Source organism: Mandrillus leucophaeus, unplaced genomic scaffold (genome assembly GCF_000951045.1).
Source record: "Mandrillus leucophaeus isolate KB7577 unplaced genomic scaffold, Mleu.le_1.0 Scaffold153, whole genome shotgun sequence".
Taxonomy (NCBI): Eukaryota; Metazoa; Chordata; class Mammalia; order Primates; family Cercopithecidae; genus Mandrillus; species Mandrillus leucophaeus.
The window spans coordinates 79,242-93,429 of NW_012101510.1; the positions used below are offsets into that span (position 1 = coordinate 79,242).

A 14,188-nucleotide genomic window follows, 5' to 3' on the forward strand; every position below is an offset into this window, starting at 1 on the left:
CTGGACCTGTCTTGAGCCCCAGCCCCGTAAGTCCAGTGGCATCCGCAGCTGGAGGTCTTGTGAGCCCCTCAAACTTACCGTGGCCCCACGTGGGCTCACCCTCCTGCCTTCTCACCCTCTTCTTGTCCTGAGCCCCTTGACTTCTACTCAGGTCCCAAGCCCAAAGCCTAGACCCTCCTCACCCTCCCTGCCCACACCTTCTCCATCCAGCATATCAGTCAGCTGCGTGACCTCTGTCCCCTCAGCCTCTTCCAATAGCCTGGCCCTGAGTCACCCTCTCCATCTCCTGTCCACCCCTCTCTCCATCTCCCAGTCCAAGGAACAGCCCCCTTCAGGGACTCCCCTGCAGCCCTCATGACCAGCTCCTCCTGCTTCACCCGCCTTACTTCCCCCCACCACAGTAGTGTGGCCAGGCTCAGCAAGAAGCCAAGTCTAGGAACCAAAAGGTGTCAGCTCCAGGTGTGGGGAATGAAGCTGTAAAGGCAGATGCTCACCTGCCTCTACATCTGCAACACACAAGAGTGACACACAGGTGTAGCACACAGGTGTGACACAGGCACAAGTGGCAGGTGATACAAGCTTATTCATCAGACGGCCAGGCACCAGGAAGCTGGGGGCAGGGGTGGGGATGGGCTGTGAACTGGAGCCCAGGGGGCTCCTCCAAATCCACTCAGTTCAGTCTCGGACCCTCCTTTGCCTCCTGGGTCCCTCCACCGATGCCTCTCTCCTTTGGAAATTCAACTCCCATCTTCCCACCTCCTCTCTCTCGTCCCCCTTCCTCAGATTCTCCTTCTCTTGCCTTCCCATCAGCCCCAGGCCCATCCCCAGCCCTCTGGGCCTCAATTTCCCCCACTGCATAATGGGGATAACGTAAGTAAGTATCTCCTGCCCTGAGGTGCTGTGGGAATTCCATAACCTTCTTGCATGATGTCTGGTGTGCAGGGCTGACAGTGGCTTGAACCATGGAGGGACCAGATGTGATCAGGCCCCAGGCCTTCACCTGCCCTCATGTCAGTAACACACCCCATGGCTGCCACATCCCCAAGCCCTGCCACAGACTGTTTCCTCCTCACTCAGAGATGCCTCACGTTTTCTTTCTCCATCCGAAATCACTAACCCATCGCTCTCAAAAGCTGAGCTCAGCCTGGGCGTGGTGGCTGACACCTGTAATCTTAGCACTTTGGGAGGCCGAGGTAGGTGGGTCACTTGAGGTCAGGAGTTCAAGACCAGCCTGACCAACATGGTGAAACCCCATCTCTACTAAAACTACAAAAATCAGCTGGGCATGATGGCGGGTGCCTGTAATCCCAGCTACTCGGGAGGCTGAAGCAGGAGAATCGCTGGAACCCAGGAGGCGGAGGTTGCAGTGAGCCGAGATCGCCCCATTGCACTCCAGCCTGGGCAACAGAGCAAGACTCCGTCTCAAAAAAATAAATAAAATTAAAACAAAGCTGAGCTCAAATCTAAGCCTGGGCAGAAGTAACCTTCCCTCCTTGCCCTGCCAGAGTTCCCTAGGCTGGTGCCGGTATTCACTTAGAGAGCGTGCCTGGAGAGGTCGCTGTGGGTTGGCCTCTATTCAAAGCACTACACTAGTAGTGACTCATTTAATCCTCACAGAAACTCTTGTGAGGGCTGTACTGTAATCCCTTCACAGATGTGGCTTGGAGGCACAGAGAAGTCAAGCAATTGTCCAAGGCCACACAGAACGGGACAAAGCCAGGACTTGAATCCCCGCAGTTTGGCCCCAGGTCTTTGCTCTTCACTACTCAATACGCTGTTTGTCCGCTAGCAGAGGCGTGTGGGAATTGTAATGACAAAGCGGCCTACTGAGCACCCATTCTGTGCCAGGCGCCATGCTGACCACTGCGCGTGGTTAACGTGCCGGACCTCCCCACACCGAGTCGTTGGCCGCGTGTGGGTTCACATCCGAGCCCAGCGCTTGCATCCAAGCCTCAGCACTGGCTCACTGGCAAGAGCACACTGTGGCCCTCACTGCCTGGAGTGACTCATGCCCTCACCCTGTCCAGCACCAGTTTGGCTCCGGGGACTGTTGGCTGGACTTCCCTAGGGATGTAGTCGGAGTCTGTAGCATCTTTCAGCTGCATCATTTAACCCAGTGTCTGCCATAACAAAAAATCACAGACTGGTGGTCTAAACAGCAGACAGTTCGTTTCTCACAGCTCTAAAGGCCAGAAATCCAAGGCTGGCTGGTGGGTTTCCTCCTGAGGCTCTCTCCTAGGTCTGTCGGCCCCTCCTCCTCCTATGACCTCCAGTGGTCATTCCTCTGCATGTCTGTGTCCTCATTTCTTCTTCTTAGGACACCAGTCATATAGGATTAGGGCCTACTCCTCTGACCTCATTTTACCTTAGTCACCTCTTTAAAGACCTTGTCTCCAAATACAGCTGCATTCCAAGGTACTAGGGGTTAGGGACATCAATATGTGATTTTCAGTGGATACAGTTCAGCCTATGACACCCAGGGTTTCAAACTCAAGTGCCGATGGGCCAGACAAGAATGCCTGTGAATGAATTGGGCTGGGAAAGACTTGGCCTCTTCATTCATTTGTTCTCATTTTTGAGGGAGACACTGGTAAAAATATCTCATTTTCCTCTTTACTGTGTGAAATACAAGGACATGAACATTTGTTCTTGGCCGTATCCTAGCTTCCTAGAACAAGTGCCTGGCTCCCAGTAAATGCTCAGTAAATCTGCTGAGCAAGAGAATGCACAGAGCAGCCCTGGACATTGGGGAGTGGCGGGGACCATGATGAGTCCCAGCCAGGGGGTCAGCAGGCACTTGGCTCCAGCCAACTGTTGTCCAATCTCCCGGAATCCAGACTTATATACATCTGTTTTTCAATGCTAGCAACTAATTCACAAAAACTACAACCATCCTGCAGACCTGTTTGTAGCCACTGCCATCTGCCTAGGGTGCCCACCCTAGGCCAGCAGAGCAAGGCCTCCCCCAGCTCAGCCTGGGGGAGCTGGGCTCGTACCCGGGAGACAGGAAGCCTGGGGGCTGAGACTGGTGCACCCAGCCACTCAGGGCCCCACCACCCCTGGTTGCCTCTGCAGGAAGGCGATGCGCTGGGCACCATGGAGAAGCTGTGCCGGCAGCTGACATACCACCTCAGCCCCCACTCCCAGTGGAGGCGGCACCGGGGACTGGTGAAAAGGAAGCCACAGGCTTGGTGAGTTACAGTCCCCTGGGTGGGTCTATGCCAGGCTGAGTGTGTGATACAGGGCGCCCCTCTCAGGGATGTAGGGAAGGGAAGGGCGGGAGTCATGGGGGGCGGTCATAGAAGCTGCCTGAAAGAGGTAAGATGGAAGGAGGATTCCAGGATGGGGAAACAGCTAGAGGGGGACCCTGGTCTGGTGGGTGGGAGCTGGGGAGTATGGGCCCACTGAGATGGGATGGGCAGGAGGAAGATTTGAGAAATTTCTAATTCCTGGTGTGCTAAAGTGGGCACTCCCTGCCAAGCACAGTGTTTGGCTCATGCCTGTAACCCCAGCACTTTGGGAGGCTGACGCAGGTGGATCACTTGAGGTCAGGAGTTCGAGATCAGCCTGACCAACATGGCGAAACCCTGTAAAAGTTCAAAAATTAGCCAGGCGTGGTGGCATACACCTGTAATCCCAGTTTCTTAGGAGGCTGAAGCAGGAGAATCACTTGAACCAAGGAGGCGGAGGTTGCAGTGAGCAGAGATGGCGCCACTGCACTCCAGCCTGGGCAACAGAGCACTCCCTACTGAACTCCTCAGTTATCTCGGATGTCCTCAGAGGGACCCAGACCCCAGCCATGTCCCTGGTCCATACAGCAACAAGGGGGTTCAGAGTCCCTTGAAAATTGGTAGGGGTTGAGGGGCAAATAGGACACAGAACCTGTGGGCTGTGATAACACTGTAGGAAGCAAGTAGAGGGGAGCCTGGAAGGAAGGCTTCCTGGAGGAGGAAGCACACCTGTCTTTTTGCAAATGGTAGCCCAGTGGTGTGCCTTCACAAAGACTCTGGCAAGGCCTTGGTGCTGCTGTTAGCTCATCCCAGCAGCTCTCTGCAGGCTGGGGAGGGAGGGGCTGTCCCCTTCCCTCATGAAGAAGAAAGAACTCTGGTGCCTCCTTCTGTTCTGGACCCGCTCCCCACCCCCGCCCACAACCAGGAGATGGATCCTGGAGAGGCCCATTCCCAGGTGGATGAAGAGTGTAAGGCTGTCCTGGTGTTGGCCACGGGAGGGGCTCCACCTGGGTAGAGGGGACATATATGGGGATACAGCAAGACAGGGGGCCCTTGGAACCTGAAAAGCCATGAGGAGACTGAGCTAGTTCTTTAGCATTGGAAAGCTGGAAGTTTGAGCTCTGCTGGAAGGGCCTCTCCTGGTTCCCCACACACACGCATGCTCAGTCTATTCTTCATTCGGAAGCCATGTCATGAGGTCTCATTCCCCTCGGGTGGAATCTCATGGCAGCTGAATGAAATTCAAGCATGGGCCTCTGATTTGCCCTCCTCGCCCCCTGGTCTCACCTCCTGCTCTCCCACCCCAGCCACACTGGCCTTCCTGCTGGTTCACAGACACACCAGGCCCTTTCCAGCCTCGGGGCCTTTGTGCCCTCTGCTGGAACCTTCAGCAAACTCTTCTGATGGCCCATGCTTGCTTTTTCATGTGTCAGTTCACACATTACCTTCTCCTGAGTAGCCACAGCCCCACGCTACTATGTCGCCCCACACTCACATGGTTTTGTGTGTGGTCTGTCTCCCCCAGTAGAGGAAGAACAGGGATTTTGTCCATCCTGTTCACCACTGTGACCCTAGTGTCTAGGATACTGCCTGGCACACAGGTGAGTTTAACACATGTTTGTTAAAAGAACAAATGGGCCGGGCACGGTGGCTCACGCCTATAATCCCAGCACTTTGGGAGGCCGAGATGGGCGGATCACCTGAAGTAGAAAGTTCAAGACCAGCCTGGCCAACATAGTGAAACCCTGTCTCTACTAAAAATAAAAAAATTAGCTGGGCATGATAGTGCACACCTGTAATCCCAGCTACTCAGGAGGCTGAGGCAGGAGAAACACTTGAACCTGGGAGGCAGAGGTTGCAGCGAGCCAAGATCGCGCCATTGCACTCCCCTCTGGGCAAGAGTGAGACTGTCTCCAAAAAACAAAAAGCAACAAATTGGGGAGGAGATATCACTGTTGTCAATTGACTGGTTAGGATCACCCAGCTGGTAAGCGGTGGGGCTGAATTCAAACCCAGCTCAGGCTATTCACTACCACACTGCTTCCCTGGTGGAATGGCATCGATAATAGCACCAACACTTAAATCAAGCTGCACAGATGGCTGACAGCATTCCAAGCATTTAAATGTCACGCCTTGAGAGCTTTACCTTCCAGCTCCCTGGGGCTGGACCCCAGTCAGAATCAAAATGAACAAACTGTGGACAGCCTCCCAGCTTAGATCTCAAGGACGAATGTGCCCTGTGTTGCCAGGAAGTACAGGCCATGACCCTTGAGCTGCTGACAGTAGCATATGCTCTTGGAGCGGGCTGGGAGCCCCCTCCACCTCCCTCTCCTTCCCAGCACACTTAGAAATGCAGAAAATGGGGCTGGGCACCGGGGCTCACGCCTGTAATCCCAGCACTTTGGGAGGCCGAGGTGAGGGCACCATGGCTCACGCCTGTAATCCCAGCACTTTGGGAGGCCGAGGTGGGCTGATCATGAGGTCAGGAGACCGAGACCATCCTGGCTAACACAGTGAAACCCCGTCTCTACTAAAAATACAAAAAAAGTAGCCAGCCGTGGTGGCACACGCCTGTAGTCCCAGCTACTCGGGAGGCTGAGGCAGGAGAATTGCTTGAACCCGGGAGGCAGAGGTTGCAGTGAGCCAAAATGGTGCCACTGCACTCCAGCCTGGGTGACAGAATAAAACTCCATCTCAAAAAAGAAAAAAAAAGAAATGCAGAAAATGGCCAGGCATGTTGGCTCATGCCTGTAATCCCAACACTTTGGGAGGCCAAGATGGGTGGATTACCTGAGGTCAGGAGTTCCAGACCAGCCGGGCCAACATGGTGAAACCCTGTCTCTACTAAAAATATAAAAATTAGCCAGGCATGTTGGCAGATGCCTGTAATCCCAGCTACTCAGGAAGCTGAGGCAGGAGAATCGCTTGAGCCTGGGAGGCAGAGGGTGCAGTGAACCAAGATCGTGCCATTGTATTCCAGCCTGGGCGACAGTGAGACTGTCTCCAAAAAAAAAAGAGAAAGAAAAGAAATGCGGAAAATGAACATCTCACCTCTGCACCTGGGCCTGGAGCCAGCAGACAGACAGCGGGGGTGGGGTGGGAGGTGGAGGTGTGCCGGGAAAGGCACACTTGCCTTCAGCTTGAACTGCTTGGGGTCTGTCCCAAGAGCAAGCAGGAGAAGCAAGGAGTAAGGCACTCAGCCTCCAGGAGTCAGCAGCTGCCACCAGGCTCAGAGCCCCTGAGCCCTGCCCTGCCTGCTGTCTTACTGGCTCCTCCTAGGGAATCCTTCTCGGTGGGGAAGATGGTCTTGAAAGAGGGGACTCAGATATCCTTTGTGCCATTCATGGGAGCTGAGCTGCCACCCAAGGGTGGTAGAAGTGGGAAGCTGAGTCGAAGTGATGAATACAGCAGCAAATGTTTATTCATCACTCACCTATACAAGGCACTATTTTGCACTTATGAACTTATTTCATGTAACAGCCCAATGGTACTCTTAACTCAATTTTTCTGGTAAATGAGGGCAGCCATATACCTCAGGCTATGGCCAGCTGGGCCCTGACAGCTGAGATGTGCAGCAACGTCAGGGGACTGAGGTCCCTGGTTACGTCCACCTCTGCACTTGTGGCGTCCGAACTTCCAAGCGTTTCGTAAAAGCGGTCCCTAGTGTCAGAGAGCCGAGCAGAGGCTGGCACTGCAGCTTCTGGGGGAAAGGCCTGCCCCATGTGCCTGAGCCTTCCTTGTCCCTTTTCCCTTCAGCCTCAAGGCTGTCCTGGCCGGGAGCCCCCCAGACAACACAGTGGACCTGTCGGGCATCCCACTGACCTCCCGAGACCTGGAGCGGGTGACCAGCTACCTACAGCGCTGTGGGGAGCAGGTGGACAGCGTGGAGCTGGGCTTCACAGGCCTCACGGATGACATGGTCCTGCAGCTGCTGCCGGCGCTCAGCACCCTGCCCCGCCTCACCACACTGGCACTCAATGGCAACCGGCTGACCCGGGCTGTGCTGCGCGACCTCACTGACATCCTTAAGGATCCCAGCAAGTTCCCCAATGTCACGTGGATTGACCTGGGCAACAACGTGGACATCTTCTCCTTGCCCCAGCCCTTCCTGCTCAGCCTGCGCAAGCGCTCACCAAAGCAGGGCCACCTACCCACCATCCTGGAGCTGGGTGAGGGCCCGGGTAGTGGGGAGGAGGTCCGGGAAGGGACAGTAGGCCAGGAAGACCCTGGAGGGGGCCCTGTGGCACCTGCCGAAGACCACCATGAGGGCAAGGAGACTGTAGCTGCAGCTCAGACGTGACATGGAAGTGAAGGGCCTCACCAGGGAGTCCTTGTTGGGTAGAATGCGCAAGGGGAGGGAGCTTCTATCAGGTGGGTTAAGGATATTGCCAAAAATTGGCCTGGGCCACCCACCTACAGAAAGGCAAACCATAGCATCTGGGGAAGGGGATGTGTTAAAACTTCCCATTGGTCCTCTCCATCTGCCCCCAATCCCATTATCTGCCATTTGGCTCTTAAGTCATCCCAGGCCCCAGAGAACGCTCAGCTCAGCCCATGGCCTTCCCCAAAGACTTGTGGAAATGGGCACATGGCTAGAGGTACTGGAAGCCTGAGCCATTGTGAAAACCAAGAGCTTTCCCCCAGAAAAATTGGACAGTAGGGCCCCTACCTGCATTGCATTACATTTTTCATTTACGGGAACAAGCTCCAACCAGGTGAACGTGTCCCCACTCAAGGGAGGTGGGAATCTTTAGCAAAACTCCTGTAACTCAAGAACCCGGGGGGAAGGGGTTGGTTGCCAGAGACCCTAGTTCCATCTATGATACGGGTGGACTGAACGTGGTCTACCTCCTTATGGAGACTCAGCCCCATTTCTGAGACCCACCTTGTGATTCCAGGTATCTACCCATAGGACCAGCTATCACTATGCCCTTTTACAATCAGAGCAGCCTACGATGCCCTGTGGCAGTGCTCAGGACATGGTGCCCATGCATACAGGCATAAAGTCCTGTTCAGAAATCCCTTATCAACCTTCCCTACCCACTGCTGGCTGAAAAACTACCAGACTTCTGTGTGGGCTCTGATGTCCTTAGCATGCAGTCCAAGTGACAGGCCTGGCTTCCTTCTCGTCACTTGTCAGTATGACTTCACTGACCTAGACAGGCCACAGGAACTCTTTTCCCGTAACTCTTTTTTTTTTTTTTTTTGAGACGGAGTCTGGCTCTGCCGCCCAGGCTGGAGTGTAGTGACCGGATCTCAGCTCACTGCAAGCTCCGCCTCCCAGGTTCACGCCATTCTCCTGCCTCAGCCTCCCGAGTAGCTGGGACTACAGGCGCCCGCCACCTCACCCGGCTAATTTTTTGTATTTTTTAGTAGAGACGGGGTTTCACCGTGTCAGCCAGGATGGTCTCGATCTCCTGACCTCATGATCCGCCCGTCTCGGCCTCCCAAAGTGCTGGGATTACAGGCTTGAGCCACCGCGCCCGGCCTCCCATAACTCTTAAGTAATCCACTAACACATTCCAGAAAACCTGCTGCAGAAGGTGGGCTTTAAAACCTTTAAAACCTAGGACCACGACGGAGTCCAATCCCTTGGCAGATCCAGCAAGATGCCTGGGGAGAGGGAGAAACAAACTGGGGGCTCCCAAAGGAGCCTAACTTAGCAAAGGTTCTCATCTTACACCCTCCCCTTACCCAAATGCTCTCCTAGTGAAAGGGCCCTACCAGTTAAGCAATCTCTTCTAAATAACAGGCAACCCCTAGATCTAAGAGCCAAGCGATTCTCCTGGCTCAGCCCCCCAAGTAGCTGGGAGATTGGGAGCCAATCACTCTTGAACCTTGTGGGAAAACTGTATGGGGAGTACGCTCCGACAGGCCTTGGTAAGCAAGATTCCAACACAGGAAGACAGCAAGATGGGGCCTAGAGTATGGGCCCTGCATGCTGTTAAGGTTGTGGTTAGGAATGGTGCAGTGCTGCAGGAGCTGGAAGAAGGGCACACCAAGGAACAGAGCACAGAGCAGCAGGGGCCGAAATGCTTTGAATTTCTGCCTTCAGTCTAAAGCTGTAGAATAGGGGGTTAAGAGCTTAGGCAGACCACAGGGAAGTTTACAAGCTAGAGCAAATATCTGGGCTGCTAATATCTGACAATAGTAGGCGAAATTTACTTTTTCTTCAAATACACATTTTTAAGAATCGATACCCAAGACCATCCTTTATTGTATTAGTTCATGGTAACTGCATGAAAAAACATTTCAGGAAGAATTTACAATTTCCGGTTTAAAGAACTTGCCCACGAACATAACCAATTTATGAAAGTCAGTTCATTAAAAGGTACGGCACTCCCTGTTGGGCAGGATGGCAAGGGACAAAGCTACAACGTGGCCTATGCCTTTGGAAGCTGAGGCAGGAGGACCATCTGAGCCCAGGAGCTTGAGACCAGCCTGGGTAACACAGTGAATCCGCCTCAACAAAAAAAAAATTTTAGCCAGATGTGCTGTGAGCTATAGTCCCAGCTACAAGGCGGGAGGATTGCTTAGGCCTGGGTGATTGAGGCTGCAATGAGCTGTGATTGTGCCACCACATTCCAGCCTGGGCAACACAGCACGACTGTCTCAAAAAAAAAAAAAAAAACCCAAAAAAACTCAAGAATGTAATGAATGATACCCAATGTGCCTTTTCTAGAAAAAGTTGCCAAATATATCTCTTGGATCTGCTGAGCATGTCCTCTGATACACAAAGCAATCACGTTTCTACACCCAATGTTGATGCTGGTTAAAGTTTTCATAATCCAAACTGGTCCTTGGGATTGACATCCTCTGGGAATATAACCTGCAAAGAAACTACATTTCAATCTCACTTTCTGCACCAACTGACAGTCAATCGCAGGGTAAGAGATATCTTCAGAAAACCGTAGGTTCACCACTACACAATCTGCCGGTAATTCCAGCTATTTTGGGTGATTTCATCATCTGATATCTTTTTTTCAAGCGAGTTTTAAGAAGATCAGCTGTTTATTAATTCCACTATTGGGTTGAGGGGGTCATTAGCCAGCTCAAGGCTTACCTTCTTTTGGGCTAAGATGCTGCTGCCAGCTCTAAAACGGCACTCTGTTCTCAAAACCTGGGGGAATGGAGAAGGTGCATACATCTTAGAGACCGCAGAGGAGAGGCATTTCTGATGACAGCGTCAATTAATGACTTTACAAATTTAAGTCCATCCTAACAAAAGCCCCTTAAGACCTTATTAGAGGTAATTTTTGTAAATTATTGAGGACTACAAATCTTAATTAGCTTCTCAGGGAGTTGTAATTTTTTTTTTTTTTTTGGGATGGAGTCTTGCTGTTGCCCAGGCTGGAGTGCAGTAGCACAATCTCAACTCACTACAACCTCCACCTCCCGGGTTCAAGCGATTCTCCTGGCTCAGCCCCCCAAGCAGCTGGGATTACAAGTACACACCACCACACCTGGTTAATTTTTGTATTTTTGGTAGAGACGGGGTTTCACCATGTTGACCAGCCAGGCTGGTCTTGAACTCCTGACCTCAGGTGATCCACCCACCTCAGCCTCCCAAAGTGATGGGATTATAGGCCACCGTGCCCAGCCAGCCTCAGGGAGTTGCAATCTACATTTCAGTCACATCACTTTAAACTTCACAGAGCTTACTTTTCCTTTTCATATCTGAGGAAAACTACATCTCAGCAGACAGGTAATTTGCCCAAGACTAAACAGCCAAGAGATAAATAGAGTAGCCCCTCTTTCTAGCTATTCCACCCTGGCTCCAATGCCACCGGAAACCAAAATCGGTATCTCTGGGATAGGCTACACTGTTACAAGGTATCAGGTTAACCAAATTCAATTGCCAACATTCCACCTGATAGCTAGGCATGGTCAGCCACTAGCCTCCCCATAGAGCAAGGCTTACCTTGTGGCAGGCTCCTTGCTCCAATACTCAGCTGCCAAACATGCTGCTGATATCTTCACGAATTTGCAACCTAGGTGAATATAGCAATTAGGTCACCGTTCAGACAAGTTTTTCTCCTGGGAACCAGCAAGTGGTGAAGACTTAACTGCAATCAGACAGGAGTAGTTTTCGTCAGTTATCGCTTCTGACGGCACTTCCTATTAGTGATTTCATCAGAGCAGTCAAGCACCTCACAACTCTCCAGTACTGCTCGAGATCTAGACCCTACCTGAAAAATCTAACGCTGCCACTGGAGACATTTCTTAACGAAGGAGTTTGCTTCTGCCTATCACTTTGCTTTAAATGCAGTTCTAGGTTAGGAATGTGGGCAGCCATCTCCAGTTTCTATTTCAGTTCCATCATATGCAATGATTTGACACATTACCCTCAAGTGTATAAAACACCTAAACGTAGAAAACTGTCAAAACGCCAATTTCCGTGCATTCAAGATGACGAAACTACGTTCCATGTTTAAACTCTACCCCAGAGGGCCTCTTACCTCATGGCTACCCCGTCTTCAGCACTCTGCGGTGGGCAGGCAATCTGAAAGAGGGAGTGAAGGACAGGAATTCAGGGCAGGTTCTGGCAGTTATGGTCAACTAAGTTGTAGAGGTTTCAGCGACTGCGGTCAGATAGACGTTAAACGTCGTCAGTTATCGCTTCTGACGGCACTTCCTATTACAAGTATCATCAGGACAGTCGAGTAAGTCTTCCAGTAATCCCGTTACAATCTTACCGACGTACCCCGCCCTCGGGGTACCCCAAACTGCAAGCCGACACCAACTTACCCAGCTCTCTCGGGTTTGCACACTCCCCACGGCGGGCCGGAGAACCGGGTCCCGGCCTTCGCAGACTCCAGGCTCTGGCAGATGTGGCCCTACCACAAAAGGGTGAGCCTCATCCACGGCAGCCGGATTCAGCCCCCCGCTGCCCTGCCAGGCTGTCCAACACCCGGCCGAAGGCCACGCGAGCGCAGGAGCCGGGGAGCCACGCCATCTCAACAGCTGCCCTCTGCCCTCTAGCCAGGCTTCCCGGGAACATCTCCCCAGAGACCACAGAAGCTCGAGCTCTTATTTGCTCTTGCCCTCAGCTACCACTCCCAGATTCGCGGAGACCCTACCTCCATAACAACGGGAATGAAAAGGTCACAACTTATGCGCTCCAGGCCCTTAAGGAGTCGGGATATCCTATTCGTCACAAAAGGAGGGGGACGCTGGCAAAGACTCATGGGAACTTTCCGCCAAGTAGCGATGCAGACCGGCGCGCAACCCAGGGCTCCCCCTCCTGTTGAGCCTATGGTCTCTTCCACAGCCCCAGGAATTCTGGGTCACAACACGCGGGCGAGTTCCAGGGCGCCTGCGCGAGGGCTGGAGCGCGCGTTTGGGCCCCGCCTCTGCCACGCCTTAGGTGGGTGGTTTAGGGCCAATTACTCATTCTCTGTGAGCTTCCGATTGGTCATCCAGAAGACGGAGACACCGGCGCCCCGGAAGATCACATAAGATAACACACGTGAAAGCCTACAGAACCGTGGCACACAGCAACCATTCATCCTAGTATCTTCTCCTGAACTATTGAGCATCGCCAAATACTTTCCCCACAGCACCATATCCACGGGGCCTCTCAAACCCCTGCGCATTGGCCACCCTCATTACTCCTTCAGCACGACCTTTAGGGAACGAGCTGACGTCTTATCTGGATCCACGTCCATCCTCTGTTCGCCTCTGGGGTAAAGCTCTGCCCACCTTCTTTCCTCTCATTCCTTGGGGCCTCATCCACCTATGCCCCTGTCTCACTTTCCATGGAAAACTCTCTCTATACTGAAGCTTTCCTTTCAGCCTATGAACATACTCAGCTCTCTCCTTGAAAAATAATGCATGCAACCACGTTTTGCACACACACGTTATACCAAGGGAGCGAAATTCATTTTGACTGCAAGAAACTGGGAAGGCAATCATAACACCTTTTGAGCTGGCCTCAGAAATAAGTGTAGGGTTTTTTGTTGTTGTTAGTTTTTGTGTGTGTGTGTTTTTTTTTTTTGAGACGGAATTTCTCTCCTGTTGCCCAGGCTGGAGTGCAATGGCGCGATCTCCGCTCACCGCAACCTCTGCCTCCCGGGTTCAAGTGATTCTCCTGCCTCAGCCTCCCGAGTGGCTGGGATTACAGGCATGTGCCCACCACGCCCGGCTAGTTTTGTATATTTAGTAGAGACGTGGTTTCTCCATGTTGGTCAGGCTGGTCTCGAACTCCTGACCTCAGGTGATCTGCCCGCCTCGGCCTCCCAAAATGCTGGGATTACAGGTGCCTGGCAAGAGTAGGGTTTTAATGGAGGAGGGGGCTTCCAGCAAGAGCCAGGTTAAGGGATCAAGCACGAGGTCCCTCGGCCTGCCTGTATTTGGGGAGAGTGCTAAGGAGGGAGGGGCAACAGAGGTGGAGGGGAGGAGGTGTCTGGAAATGCTTGGGCAAAACCGTGGGGGTCTCGGGATGCCAGCTAGGGCATTCTGTGGGTACTGGGGAGCCTCTCAGGCCTTCAGAGCACAAAAAGGACATGTTTGTCTTGTATCTTAGGAAGGTCTCTCTGGCTGCCCTGCAGAGAATGGCTTGGGAGGGGTGGGAATTGAGCAAGAAGCCCAGTAGGAAGAGAAAGCAAGAGAGGTGGCTTTAACGGATTTTCCCAGGTGCCTGCCCGAAAGCAGGGAGGGTGTGGAAAGCAAAGAGTGTCGTGGTGGAGACAGGAGAGGTGGCTGTTTGCACATGTCCACCACCATATATCTGCCACAATGGGCACAGCACCTCAGCCAGCTGCCTGCACCCAGGAAGAGGGCAGTCTCCAGACTTGAGGACGTGGGGCTGAGGGTGGGGACACAGCAGCTGAGGGTCTCTGTGCCCAGGCAAGGGCAGGAGCAACCTAGTCCCATACACAGACCTGTGTACACAGAGAGATGCAGACATTACCAGCTCTATGGGTCCCAGCAACTCTGCTCAAATAATGTTTCCAGAA

General features: G+C 52.9%; 1 protein-coding gene and 1 long non-coding RNA gene across 2 annotated transcripts in view; one reads left to right on the forward strand and one right to left on the reverse strand.

Moving 5' to 3' along the window:
• LRRC75A (leucine rich repeat containing 75A) overlaps positions 1-7,902 on the forward strand; it is a 21,813-nt gene extending 13,911 nt beyond the window's left edge. Inside the window, exons 8-9 of the mRNA XM_011975290.1 lie at positions 3,076-3,191; positions 6,987-7,902. Coding sequence (XP_011830680.1) covers positions 3,076-3,191; positions 6,987-7,530 — 660 coding nt within the window. The 3' untranslated portion in view covers positions 7,531-7,902. The remainder of the gene's footprint in view (positions 1-3,075; positions 3,192-6,986) is intronic.
• Positions 7,903-9,418: 1,516 nt separating this feature from the next.
• Positions 9,419-12,386, reverse strand: LOC105535985. The gene is made up of 5 exons (XR_001005528.1): positions 12,311-12,386; positions 11,979-12,067; positions 11,152-11,221; positions 10,294-10,350; positions 9,419-10,059 (listed from the first exon to the last, which is right to left on the reverse strand). It is a non-coding gene; the product is annotated as an uncharacterized LOC105535985 (long non-coding RNA).
• Between the last annotated feature and the right edge of the window lie 1,802 nt (positions 12,387-14,188).